The 13,717-nt window shown below is 40.1% G+C and overlaps 1 protein-coding gene across 1 annotated transcript in view; it reads right to left on the bottom strand.

Annotated features, from left to right (window-relative positions):
- The window catches only part of LOC120883220 (phospholipid-transporting ATPase IB-like), a 111,927-nt gene that overhangs the window by 72,163 nt on the left and 26,047 nt on the right, over nt 1-13,717 (bottom strand). The window contains exons 16-21 of the mRNA XM_040267258.1: nt 13,392-13,474; nt 12,994-13,043; nt 11,127-11,196; nt 8,676-8,760; nt 3,975-4,114; nt 2,325-2,463 (exon numbers count right to left, since the gene is read on the bottom strand). Coding sequence (XP_040123192.1) covers nt 2,325-2,463; nt 3,975-4,114; nt 8,676-8,760; nt 11,127-11,196; nt 12,994-13,043; nt 13,392-13,474 — 567 coding nt within the window. The remainder of the gene's footprint in view (nt 1-2,324; nt 2,464-3,974; nt 4,115-8,675; nt 8,761-11,126; nt 11,197-12,993; nt 13,044-13,391; nt 13,475-13,717) is intronic.

Here is a 13,717-nt window from a genome sequence, read left to right as displayed (position 1 = left end):
AATCCACATGTATCTTTACAATTGACCCTTTATATCTGTGACTTTTGGGCTGCAAGGAGTCCCTTAGACAGCAAGGAGACCAAACCAGTCAATACTAAAGGAAATCAACCCTGAATATTCATTGGAAGGACTGATGCTGAAGATGAAGCTGCAATATTTTGGCCACATGGTGTAAAGAGCCAACTCATCGGAAAAGACCCTAATGCTGGGAGAGATTGAGGGCAGGAGGAGAAGGAGGCAAAAGAGGGAGAGATGGTTAGATAGCATCACCGACTCAATCACCAGTAGTCAGGTATGGATGTTAGAGTTGGACTATTAAGAAAGCTGAGTACCGAAGAATTGATGCTTTTGAACTGTAGTGTTGGAGAAGACTCTTGAGAGTCCCTTGGACTGCAAGGAGATCCAACCAATCCATCCTGAAGGAAATAAGTCCTGAATATTCATTGGAAAGTCTGATACTGAAGCTAAACTCCAATACTTTGGCCACCTGATGCAAAGAACTGACTCACTGGAAAAGACTTTGATGCTAGGAAAGATTGAAGGCAGGAGGAGAAGGGGAAGAGAGCGGACGGATGAGAAGGTTGGATGGCATCACTGACTCAATGGACATGAGTTTGAGCAAGCTCCAGGAGTTGGTGATGGACAGGGAAGCCTGGCATGCTGCAGTCCATGGGATTGCAAAGAATCAGACACGACTGAGCAACTGAACAACAATCTGTGGTTCTACATGGTGCAGTACTGTCATATGTGCCATTGGAGGGAAAGAATATCTGAGTACAGGTGGACCCATGAAGTCCAAACCATGTGATTCAAGGATCCAATGGAGTCCCTCCCCAATATTCCCCATTACATCCCAGTACAAATGACTGCCATCTCTCGTATATACTTCTACAAAGGTGTTCTAAATGACCTCCTGCCTTCCATTTAGTCCAGTTTCCACACAACAAGAAGATATTTTTAAAACACAAATTAAATCATATCACTCTCCTGCTCAAAACCCTACACATTTCGTCCTGTGGCCTGACAAGCTCTCACCTCTGCTTTGCTCCCCATACTCCACCCATGTTGGCCTTTCCATTGCTGCTCAGATAAGACACCAGAGCCATGTGCTCACCATACGTTTGTCTGGAACTTTCCCAGTGATTGCTCCTTCTTCCAGTCTGGGTCTCTGCCTCAAATGTCACCTCCCTAACATGTTTTCTGTCTCGTTACCCCTCTGTCCATGACTATTCCCTGCTTTGTTTTCAATCTTAACACTTACTGCAATAATATTACAACAGTTGGTGATTTGCTTGTTAATTTTTTGTCTTGTCTTGTAGATGTAAGTTCCTTGAGGACAGAGACTTTATTACTCAGTTTTTTATTCTCAGATCTTAGAATTTTCTGGCACATAGCAAGCGTTCAATATTTGTTAAATGAATGAATATTGAGTAGACAAATTAGCAGAAACATAGTTTAAAGGGTGTTTGATGAATACAGGGTCATTTCATAATACATGTTAATTTAGCCAGAACTGGATACCATGATGATTATGAAAAATAATAATAATTTCAATCCCTTATGATCAAAATTTGCATATTTATGGCTAAATGTTGATTTTAAAACTCCTTTCCCTCTTCTAAATATTTATTTATTTGGATGCAATGGGTCTTGGTTGTGGCATACAAACTCTTTAGCTGTGGCAGGTGGGATTTAATTCCCTGATCACGGATCGAACCCGAGGCCCCTGCACGGGGAGTGCAGAGTCTTGGCCACTGGACTGCCAGGGAAGTTGCTCAACTCCTTTCCACACATCTGAACCCTAACACACCATCAAACAGTGAAAGAATAATTTAAAAAGTATAAAGTCAAGCAAGTGACATCAGAGCTCAGAAAAAAAAAAAACGCTAACTCAATATTCTGCTAATGATTAAAATGTTTATGAATAAACGCACAATTCAAACACAGATATGCAGATTCATTTCGGTTTTTCTGTAAGATTTTATGGAAAAACCGAGATGACCTTTTTGGCCAACCCAATATATACTTCATTAGAGAAAAAATGTCATAACTTCAAGTATCAAAGGAAAAGAATAAGAAATTACATATGACTTGTGGGCATTCTGCATTCTATTGTTTCAGGATGGTGGAAAGATAAGCGTTTGCTTTGCTTAGTTTGTTTGAATTCTGCGCCATGTGATGGCAAGATTTCACTCCACTGTGCTTTCCTGAAGAAATAAAAAACTATTACTTGAAGGCGGCTCAACTATACATTCTTAACTGTAGGGCATATTTAGGATACATGTACAACCAGGCTTTTAAAAAACATTCTTTATGTCTGTTACCTATGTTAATTGCAGTTTCTTGTTTATCTCCTGTCAAGACCCATATTTTTATGTTCGCTTTCAATAGACTTGTTATCGTTTCCGGAACACGTGCTTGAAGGCGATCTTCAATAGCTGTGGCTCCAAGCAATAGGAACTTCTAGATGTTTTTGGGAAAAGATAGTCATTATTGCTAATTAAAGATAAAAATATATCATTTCTTGGCCTTTTGGCTAAGATCAAGTGTAAAGATAAAAATATTTTAAGATGGAATAAATAGAGCAAATTTTGATAAAAGACATGCCATCTAATAATTGATTATGCGAAGTCCCATATGTGCATACAGTCACACATTTTTTTCTAGTCTCTTCCACTGGTCTACTTGTTTGTCCCTATTTCACTATAGTGCATCCCTCATGGCTCAGTGGTAAAGAACCCACCTGCCAATGCAGGAGACACAGGTTCAATCCCTGGGTTGGGAATTTCCATTGGAGGAGGAAATGGCAATCCACTCCAGATTCTTGTCTGGAAAATCCCATGGACAGAGGAGCCTGATGGGCTACAGTCTATGGAGTTGCAAGAGTTGGACATGACTTAGCAACTAAACCACCACCACCATATAATGTATAAATCCTTCCACATGTATAGGTCCTTACTTTTGTCTGTAAGAAAAATTTCGTAACTTTCTCCATAAATCTCTTATTACCAGATGGTTTATTTTATAGTTTTTCTTCCTATTGTGAAGTATTGGTCTACCACTGGAGAGAAGTGGTTACAGTGTTATTTGAAAGAGGACTTTTCAAACTCTTTGACAATCACTAAAAACATTTTTAAAGGAAGTGTGATTGATATACTAAAAAAAGAGAGCAAGAAAGCAGATCATAGATAATGCTCAACTAGAACCAAAGAAAGGGAAAAGTGAAAAAAATATAAAAAGAGAAAAAGTGGGAACAAATAAAACCAGTTCCAAATAGAGTATATATTAAACTAATCATCACTATAAACATGGCCTAAATGTTTATAGTGGTCTAAATATACCAATTAAATGAGGGCTAGTTAGGTTAGGGTCTTCTCAGGTGGCTCAATGGTAAAGAATCCACCTGCCAATGCAGGAGACATGGGTTCAATCCCTGGGTTGGGAAGATCCCCTGGAGGAGGGTATAGCAACTCACTCCAGTATTCTTGCATGGGGAATTCCAAGGACAGAGGAGTCTGGTGGGCTACAGCCCATGGGGTCATAAAAAGTCAGACACAACAGAGCAATTGAGCACACACACACACATACACACACATACAATAGAATACTACATATATAATACACACAAAAGAACAAAGGGGAGAGACTGGAACTCAGTCATTAGCCCAACATTTCAGATGATTATTATATATTATTCTAGCTTATTTTTCTATAATAAATATGTATTTCTTTTCAAGTGGGTAAAACTATACAGAGGATAACAAGACTGAAGTGACTCAGATATGAGTCAAAACAGGGAGAAATATTTTGAATAGTTTAAAAGACATTTTATGAATTCTCAATACAGTAAGACAGATGTATACTTCAGAAAAAAATGTACCTGAGCTTTCAACATGACACCAAGATATGACTACACTGATAAGCTCATTTTCTTCAAATGTGTTGGTATGGACAACACATATGGGGTACATTACCTTTTCAATACTATCATAACAGTCTTCCAGACTTTGTATTCTGTCTTGTACCGCTCTGCTGGCTTTCTTATACATGATCAGCCACTTCTTATACTCTATCTCAGTTAAGTCTATGTAGGCAACACAGAGAGTTCTCAGACCTGCAAGAGAGAGATCACCTGGTGAGGCTTCCAATGATTGGATAGAAGTAGAGAATCTGAAAACAAAATCCAAAAGTATTTCGGAGCCCATGGGACAATAAAGGCATTCGTGTGGCCCTTCCCGACACACCTGGTCTCCTTACTCATCTTCCCTCCTCCCCTCGTCCTTGCTCACTGTAGTACCCTCGCTGGTCCTCATATTCCCCAGCATTTGGACTTGCACATCCTATACCCAGAACACTTTCTCCTGAGGGCCTATCATTCTCCCTTCCTGCTGCTGCTGCTGCTAAGTCGCTTCAGTCGTGTCCAACTCTGTGCGACCCCATAGACGGCAGCCCACTAGGCTCCCCTGTCCCTGGGATTCTCCAGGCAAGAACACTGGAGTGGGTTGCCATTTCCTTCTCCAAGGCATGAAAGTGAAAAGTGAAAGTGAAGTCGCTCAGTCATGTCCGACTCTTAGCGACCCCATGGACTGCAGCCTACCAGGCTTCTCCATCCATGGGATTTTCCAGGCAAGTGTACTGGAGTGGGGTACCATTGCCTTCTCTGTCCCTTCCTGCAGTCTCTACCTAACTCACCCTACACAGAGAGCACCTCGTTGCTCTGTCCCTTTACCCTGCTTATTTTCTCTCCATAGCACTCCTCACCCCATGACATCATCTATCACTGACATAGTCTCGCAGGACATTAGCTGTCTGTGTTTTGTTCACTTCTGCCCTGGAAGCTGAGAACACTGAAGGGCACTATATAGATGCTCAATAACTATTTGTCGAATGAAGGAAAGAATAAGAGGCTTCACTTTCCAATATCAAAGTAAGCCCAACAAATGCTGAGATAATAGAAAATTAACTTGAATCCCAAGATGTTCAAGCTGGATTTAGAAAAGGCAGAGGAACAGAGGTCAAATTGCCAACCTCCTCTGGATCATAGAAAAAGCAAGAGAATTCCAGAAAAAACATCTATCTCTGCTTCATCGACTACATTAAAGCTTTTGACTGTGTGGATCACAACAAACTGTGGAAAATTCTTCAAGAGATGGGAATACCAGACCACCTGACCTGCCTCCTGAGAAATCTGTATGCAGAGCAAGAAGCAACAGTTAGAACCAGACTTGGAACAATGGACTTGTTCCAAATTGGGAAAGGAGTAAGTACATCAAGGCTGTATATAGTCACCCTGCTTATTTAACTTATATGCAGGGTACATCATATGAAATGCCAGACTGGATGAAGCACAAACTGGAATCAAGATTGCCAGGAGAAATATCAATAACCTCAGATATGCAGATGACACCACCCTTATGGCAGAAAGCAAAAAGGAACTAAAGAGCCTCTTGATGAAAGTGAAAGAGGAGAGTGAAAAAGTTGGCTTAAAACTCAGCATTCAGAAAACTAAGATCATGGCATCTAGTCTCATTACTTCATGGCAAATAGATGGGGGAACAATGGAAACAGTGAGAGACTTTATTTTCTTGGACTCCAAAATCACTGCAGATGGTGACTGCAGCCATGAAATTAAAAGATGCTTTCTCCTTGGAAGAAAAACTATGACCATCCTCAGTTCAGTTCAGTTCAGTCACTCAGTCGTGTCCGACTCTTTGCGACCCCATGAATCGCAGCACACCAGGCCTCCTTGTCCATCACCAACTCCCGGACTTCACCCAAACTCATGTGTATTGAGTCAGTGATGCCATCCAGCCATCTCATCCTCTGTCGTCCCCTTCTCCTCCTGCCTTCAATCTTTTCCAGCATCAGGGTCTTTTCCAATGAGTCAGCTCTTCGCATGAGGTGGCCAAAGTATTGGAGTTTCAGCTTTAGCATCAGTCCTTCCAATGAACACCCAGGACTGATCTCCTTTAAGATGGACTGGTTGGATCTCCTTGCAATCAAGGGACTCTCAAGAGTCTTCTCCAATACCACAGTTCAAAAGCATCAATTCTTTGGCGCTCAGCTTTTTTCACAGTCCAACTCTTACATCCATACATGACTACTGGAAAAACCACAGCCTTGACTAGACGGACTTTTGTTGGCAAAGTAATGTCTCTGCTTTTTAATATGCTATCTAGGTTAGTCATAAGTTTCCTTCCAAGGAGTAAGCGTCTTTTAATTTCATGGCTGCAATCACCATCTGCAGTGATTTTGGAGCCCCCAAAAATAAAGTCTGACACTGTTTCCACTGTTTCCCCATCTATTTCCCATGAAGTGATGACTATCCTAGACAGCATATTAAAAAGCAGAGACATTACTTTGCCAACAAAGGTCTGTCTAGTCAAAGCTATGGTTTTTCCAGGAGTCACATATGAATGTGAGAGTTGGACCATAAAGAAAGCTGAACACCAAAGAACTGATGTTTTTAAACTGTGGTGTTGGAGAAGACTCTTGAGAGTCCCTTGGACTTCACAGAGATCAAACCAGTCAATCCTAAAGGAAATCAGTCCTGAGTTGGAAGGACTGATGTTGAAGCTGAAACTCTAATACTTTGGGTACTGATGCGAAGCACTGACTCATTGGAAAATGACGCTGGGAAAGATTGAAGGCAGGAGGAAAAGGGGACAATAGAGGATGAGATGGTTGGATGGTATCACCAACTTGATGGACATGAGTTTGAGCAAGCTCCAGGAGTTGGTGATGGACAGGGAAGCCTGGCAGGCTGCAGTCCATGGGGTCGCAAAAAGTTGGACATGGCTAAGTGACTGAACTGAATTGCAATGACGTGCCTGAAAAAAATTTTAAATCGGATTGTAATATTTTAGGTTAATTCTGGCAAAACATTCAAATACTTGAGAATTTCCTGTTTCTCTACAGAACAGGCTTCTCAGGTGGCTCAGCAGTAAAGAAGCTGCCTGCCAACCAGTAGACAAGGATTTGATCCCTGGGTCAAGAAGATCCCCTGGAGGAGGAAATGGCAACCCACTCCAGTATTCATCCTGGGACATCCCATGGACAGAGGGGTCTGGAGGGGTACAGTCCATGGGGTCCCAAGAGTTGGACACCACTGAGCCACTGAGCACACACACACACACAACTCTCTGCAGACAACCTATGGAAGTTGTTATCAATATAGTTCCCATATGCTTCTACCTATCGTAACCAACCCACAGCACAGGTATATTTTCAGAGACCACTAAAAGATCCAAAATGCAAACTTGCAAATATCCATACTCTCACATAAGACACACATGTGTCTGTAGGAAGCAGCAGTTTGTAAACTAAAAGGAGAAAGTGGGCTATAGTTTTCAAGGCAATCTTAATCAGTATCACCCCTTGCTTTTCAAAGCATCTATAAACCTTTCAATGGATGTTGTTCTTATTCAAAACTCACTCAAGGAATATATTTCATAAAGAGTTGGATGATAAGTCAAAATCTGAAGGGTAAAAGAATGCAGGAAAATATCAACTATGTCAGCATGTTAAAATTATTAACTTCAAAACACACAACACAAACCAAAAAAACCTCTCTATATTTCCGCTTTAGTTCAGTCACTCAGTCATGTCTGACTCTTTGCAATCCCATGGACTACAGCACGCCAAGCTTCCCTGTCCATCACCAGCTCCTGGAGCCTGCTCAAACTCATGTCCATCAAGTCAGTGATGCCATCCAAGCATCTCATCCTCTGCCTAGAAATAGATAATAGACTGAAAACACTGCTTTAGGAATAAAGGAAGAGCCCACAGTAAAAACATACATTTTAGTGTTTGCAACTGAGCACAAAATACTGTTGCAGGGTAAGAAGGGGAAAATAATAATACTGCCTGGACAGGGCTTGTTTGGGAACCATTTATTTTTATTTATTTATTTTTTGAACCATTTCTTTTTTAAAAATTAGTTATCTTTTTTAAATTTTATTTTTACTTTATTTTACTTTACAATACTGTATTGGTTTTGCCATACATTGACATGAATCCACCATGGGTATATACAAGCTCCCAATCCTGAATCCCCCTCCTACCTCCCACCCCAATGTTCATTGCAGCACTGTTTATAATAGCCAGGACATGGAAACAACCTAGATGTCCATCAGCAGATGAATGGATAAGAAAGCTGTGGTACATATACACAATGGAGTATTACTCAGCCATTAAAAAGAATACATTTGAATCAGTTCTAATGAGATGGATGAAACTCGAGCCGATTATACAGAGTGAAGTAAGCCAGAAAGAAAAACACCAATACAGTATACTGACACATATATACGGAATTTAGAAAGATGGTAATGATGACCCTGTATGCGAGACAGCAAAAGAGAAACAGATGTATAGAACGGACTTTTGGACTCTGAGGGAGAGGGAGAGGGTGGGATGATTTGGGAGAATGGCATTGAAACATGTATACTATCATGTAAGAAACGAAGTGCCAGTCTATGTTCGATACAGGATACAGGATGCTTGGGGCTGGTGCATGGGGATGATCCAGAGAGATGAACCATTTCTTTTTAACCAAACAGAAGGCACACAAAGTCTCACATACCAGCAAGCTCCCCCGAGCACGCATTGAGGCTATAATTTCAGCAGTTAAGGACAGCATTACAAAAGGGAATTCAATCTAAATAATTTTCACTTACCTTCTTTAGCAAAATGTTCTAGATGGACTAGTGTCTCCTCCACAAAGAGAGAATTTTCTGAAAGTCTCTCATAAATCACTGAATCCTATAGAAAAAAAGCCACATAAACACACACTGTGATTAACATCTTATCAAAGCCTGATCATCTGAATTACAAAAACTTTTATCATTTTTTTGTTATAGCTCATTGAAGTGAAGGAGCTCAAGAAGCCCCATTGAAGGCACAATTCCAGGAAAAAAAAGATGTTACATACAGAGGAACAAAGACAAGGAACAGAGCAAATATCTCATGGGGACAATGCACGTGAGAAACCAGTAAAGCGAAGTCTGTACAGCAGTGAAAGGAAAAAAAAAAAAAAAGTCAGCCTAGAAGTCTATACTCAGCAAAAATTTACTTCAAAAGGTTAGAAAAATAAAGATGAAATATATATTTTCTTTCTGACTTAGACTGAAAAAATGCATCACCAATAGATCTATGTTATAAGGTATGGTAAAGGAATTCCTTCAGACAAAAGATTATTATGCCAGATGGAAATATGAGTCTGAAAAGCAATAAGCATGGTGTTGGCATGGGCATATATATATATATATATACACATTATTTCTCTCATTATCTAGTTCTTTTTATTCTAAAAATTGGACAAAATGAATAGCTGTAAAGTGTGAAGCTTGTAACATTTGTAACATTAAAATGTATGGCTAGCATACCAGAAGGATTAGGAGAGAGAAATGGAAATATAGAATTGTAAGGTTCTTGTACTATATGTGAAGTAATATAATATCACTTGAAGGAGAAATATAATAAAGATACCTATTATAAGCCACAAAGTGACTACTAAAATAAAAACTTTAAAACAAGAAAATTGGGAAAAAAATTCAAGTAATCCAAAAGAAAGTATAAAATAAAAAAGAAATATGGGGGAAAAAGAGCAACTGGGACAAATAGAAAATAAATGGTGAGATGATATATTCAAACCTAGTCATATAGATAACCCTACTATATAAATGGTCTAAACATCAGTTAAAAGGCAGAGATTTCCAGAAAAGATTTAAAACACTGGAACCAATGGCATGCTCCCTGGAAGAAACACACTTTAAAGACACACATACACACATACAAACAAAAACGAAGATTGAAAAAAAAATAAACAAGACTTCCCTGGTCTTAAGACTTTCTTAACCAGTCATTAAGAATCTGCATGCCAATGCAGGGGACATGCGTTCCATCCCTGGTCCTGGAGGATTCCACCTACCATGAAGCAACTAAGCCCATGTGCCACAACAAGAGAAAGCACAGGAACGAGAAACCCACACACCACAACTAGACAGTAATCCACAACAATGAAGACCCAGCACAGCCAAAAATAATAAATAAAATTTAAAATAGTAAAGAGACTATGATGAACAATTTTTCCACAGCTAGGAAAAATTCCACAACTTGGATGAAATAAGTAAGTTCCACAAATCAAAGCTAACTAGCTAATTAGAAAAAATGTTCTGAAGAGCTCTATATTATTAAAGAAATTGAATTTGAAGTTATGAATAATATTTCCAGCTCAGGTCCATGACTGTGTGCTAAGTCCCATGAATCCTTTTAGAGACTCACCAAAAGCATAACAGTAGTCTTAGGAACCCTCATCACAGATGACAAACACGTGGAAAGATGTTTGCTATCATCAGTCATCATGGAAATGTAAATTAAATTCACAGTGAGATACACACCTATCAGAACGGCAAAATTAAAAAGTAACCAGGCAATGGCACCCCACTCCAGTACTCTTGCCTGGAAAACCCCATGGACGGAGGAGCCTGGTGGGCTGCAGTCCATGGGGTTTCGAAGAGTCAGACATGACTGAACGACTTCACTTTTACTTTTCACTTTCATGCATTGGAGAAGGAAATGGCAACCCACTCCAGTGTTCTTGCCTGGAGAATCCCAGGGACAGCAGAGCCTGGTGGGCTGCTGTCTATGGGGTCGCACAGAGTTGGACACGACTGAAGCGACTTAGCAGCAGCAGCAGCAACCAGGCCAAATGTTGGTAACAACTGCTGGTAAGAATGTAACTTCAACTTGGTGGTTTCTTAAGAAGTTGATATATAGCTCCCACGTGATCCAATAATTTTACTCCTTGATATTTACCAGCGAGAGAGAAAACTATATGTCCATTGAGAGAGTTGCAAACAAATGGTCACAAGAGCATTACTTGCAGTAGCCAAAACTGCAAATCATTGGTTCTCAAAAAAATAACTGAGTGACAGCACGTTTTCACTGACGTCAAAATTTAATAAAATTCACTGACATCAAAATTTAATAAAATTCTGGTGGCGTTTCAGTGGGTTTGACAGCCTTGAGACGGACTTTCCAATCTAATACTGTCAACCACCAGTGATGACAGCACAAAGTAACGACATTTTAAAACTCATTACATAATCATGAGTCCCGGTACTTACGGCCCCTTTGCAGTAGAGCCGGAGCTGTCCTTCAGGAGTTCGGACAATTATAGACATCCTCTTTCTATTACTAAAACAACATCGAAAGTATTGTTAGTTTCTGTTTTCCTCAGTATGTGGAGCTACCACTCAAGCAAAAACTCAAAGTCAAAAGAATTCTAATTGTTAGAATCCTTAGCTGCCTACGGGCTGAAAAGGCTGGCACATTTATTGCCAGCCTCCTCTTCCTTCTTTATAGACTTCCTTTAACTGAGATTCTGATTATAAATCTCTACCTTCTTCTACTACTATTCTTTTCTTCCGTGGGAATTTACTGACACAAGTATGTATAATAGATTATATTAGGATATATTAGATTAATATGTACTATTATAATATAGCACACGATGTATATATAATGTAACATCTTTATGTATTATATATACACATGTATTATACAACATGTATATTACTTAAAATACATAAATTGTATATACATGTAATGCATTTAATATGATTAAAAACTGATGAGAGGAGGTGAAAGCAGGCCTGGTCCTGCATGTTTTTCAGTCCTCACACCATCTTCATCAACTAGACCTTTCTGGCCCCATTTTCCTGCACAGAGATGTTAAATTGCTGGCTCAGTAGATGCCAGAATCTTTTGAATGTATAGTTCTGTCTCAAAGCCCTCTGGATTGTGTGTGTGTGTGTGTGTGTGTGTGTTATAGCTATTATAGAACCTAAACTCACTGCTTTTGTTCCTGATTTGGGAGCCCAAATTGGCTTGAAGATCTCCTCTCACCTCTGTCCTCCACACATGGCCACGGTAAACTGGCCAAGACAGTCCATCCCCCTCACCAGGTCATTTGCTCACTCTTAACTCTCCTTCCACCGTTCAGTCACCAGCCCAAACCCCACCTCCTTGCATAGGCTCCTAGGCCCCTCAGAGGTAAACCCCCACCTCCCGGGGCACCACAGTCTCCATCAAGTCATACTGTTCAATATTCTTTATCTCCCTCAACATGACTGGAGCAGAGGCCACACAAACAGGCAGTCATCAAGGCCACCTTACTCCTCAAACAGCGTTCTAGAAAAATATTTTTAGCTTTATAGACTGCAATGCACGCCATGGAGATAAAAATACATTTTTAAAAAATTCTTTAACTTTTCTTTGAATTTGAGCAAACTCCAGGAGATAGTGAAGGACGGAAACCTGGTGTGCTACAGCCCATGGGGTCATTACAAGTTGGACACTACTTATCAACTAAACAGCAGCTTTTCTTTTACCTCTGGAGGCACAGATTGGTTGACAGTACCAAGGACTTTGGAACCAGTAGACCTGAATTTCAACCCTGATTCTGCCACATATTTGCTTAGAGACATTGGGAAGGTCATTTAAACGGAGCCCCAGTTGCAGGTCTTCCATGTGGTTCGGCCACCATGGGCCTCAGAGGACAGTTCTGAACGTGTCCCACAGACCAGCTGGGCTCTCAGTCATTACTTCCTCCGTGTTTTCAAGCTCTTTCGAAAAAAAGAACTTTATTTTCCCTCAGGAATAATACTGATCAAGAAAAAGATGTCCAAGATTGGAAGAGAAGTAAGAGGTTCACAGAAATGATGGCCAAAAGCGAGGAGGAGGATCTCCTCCGGGGAGAAGAAAATCCTGGTAAAACTGAAACGCTTAAGCCTCAGAGAAGAGTGTTCCAGTTAAAACAATGATCGTAATGAGGCCCAGACAGGCAAGAACTGAACTGAGATGCAAGGGTGTACAGAAGCTAACTAGAATTTCAGGATTCTGTTTTTAGGTTTTCCTTTACAGCCAAATCTTAGTTGAATAGTCAAAGAAGAACCCTGGAAAATGCACATACAGATCAAAAAGGTAGCTTACCTAGAAAATTCCAGTACGTTAAGAATTTCAAATGTGAGTTCTTCTCCCATCTACAGGAAAATAAGACAACATATTCTTACCTTAGGAAAAAAGTATTTGTCTCACAAAGTAACTCACTCTCCCAATCATGAACAAGTTTTCACCCTCCAAATACATATCTTTTTCAAAATAAAGCCTTCCTGCAAGTCTGATGCGGAGAAGGCACGACAGTGCCCTCCTCTGGTAAGAATATTGTTTGCAACCTGGACAATAGTAACAAAAGTGCTTCCTATAGCGACAGATTAAGACTGAAACACCTCTCCAATCTAAAATCAGCATGATGAGAAAAATTGTACACGTGTGTCTCTGGATGACCAGGTGCATGTAAACCGCTAGAAAGTATATCAAGCATTACTCACAGCTTCTATGGTGACCGAGTTCGGCATCCTTGCCGTGAAAACAAAGCCAAGTTTCTTGGCTCCTTTCACTAAAGCTGCTTCATCTGTCAATAAAAGGCCTGTATTAATGGAGATTGAGCAAGTGGGTTAACACTATATTTAATTTAATACAGATTTCTCCAGCAGTAAAATAGCATGTCATTCTTTAGAACTTGGGGTTTTCTACCCAAATGCGTTTATCAGTGCTTCTAGGTAACAGAGAGTGTTGACAGTAGAGGAAATCTGGTTACGTAGGGCCTCGGTCAGTGGGACTAATCCACCAGCCTGGAATTGAAACACTTTCTGCC

Source organism: Oryx dammah, unplaced genomic scaffold (assembly GCF_014754425.2).
Source record: "Oryx dammah isolate SB20612 unplaced genomic scaffold, SCBI_Odam_1.1 HiC_scaffold_24, whole genome shotgun sequence".
Lineage (NCBI taxonomy): Eukaryota > Metazoa > Chordata > Mammalia > Artiodactyla > Bovidae > Oryx > Oryx dammah.
This window is presented reverse-complemented; position numbering and strand designations above follow the sequence as displayed.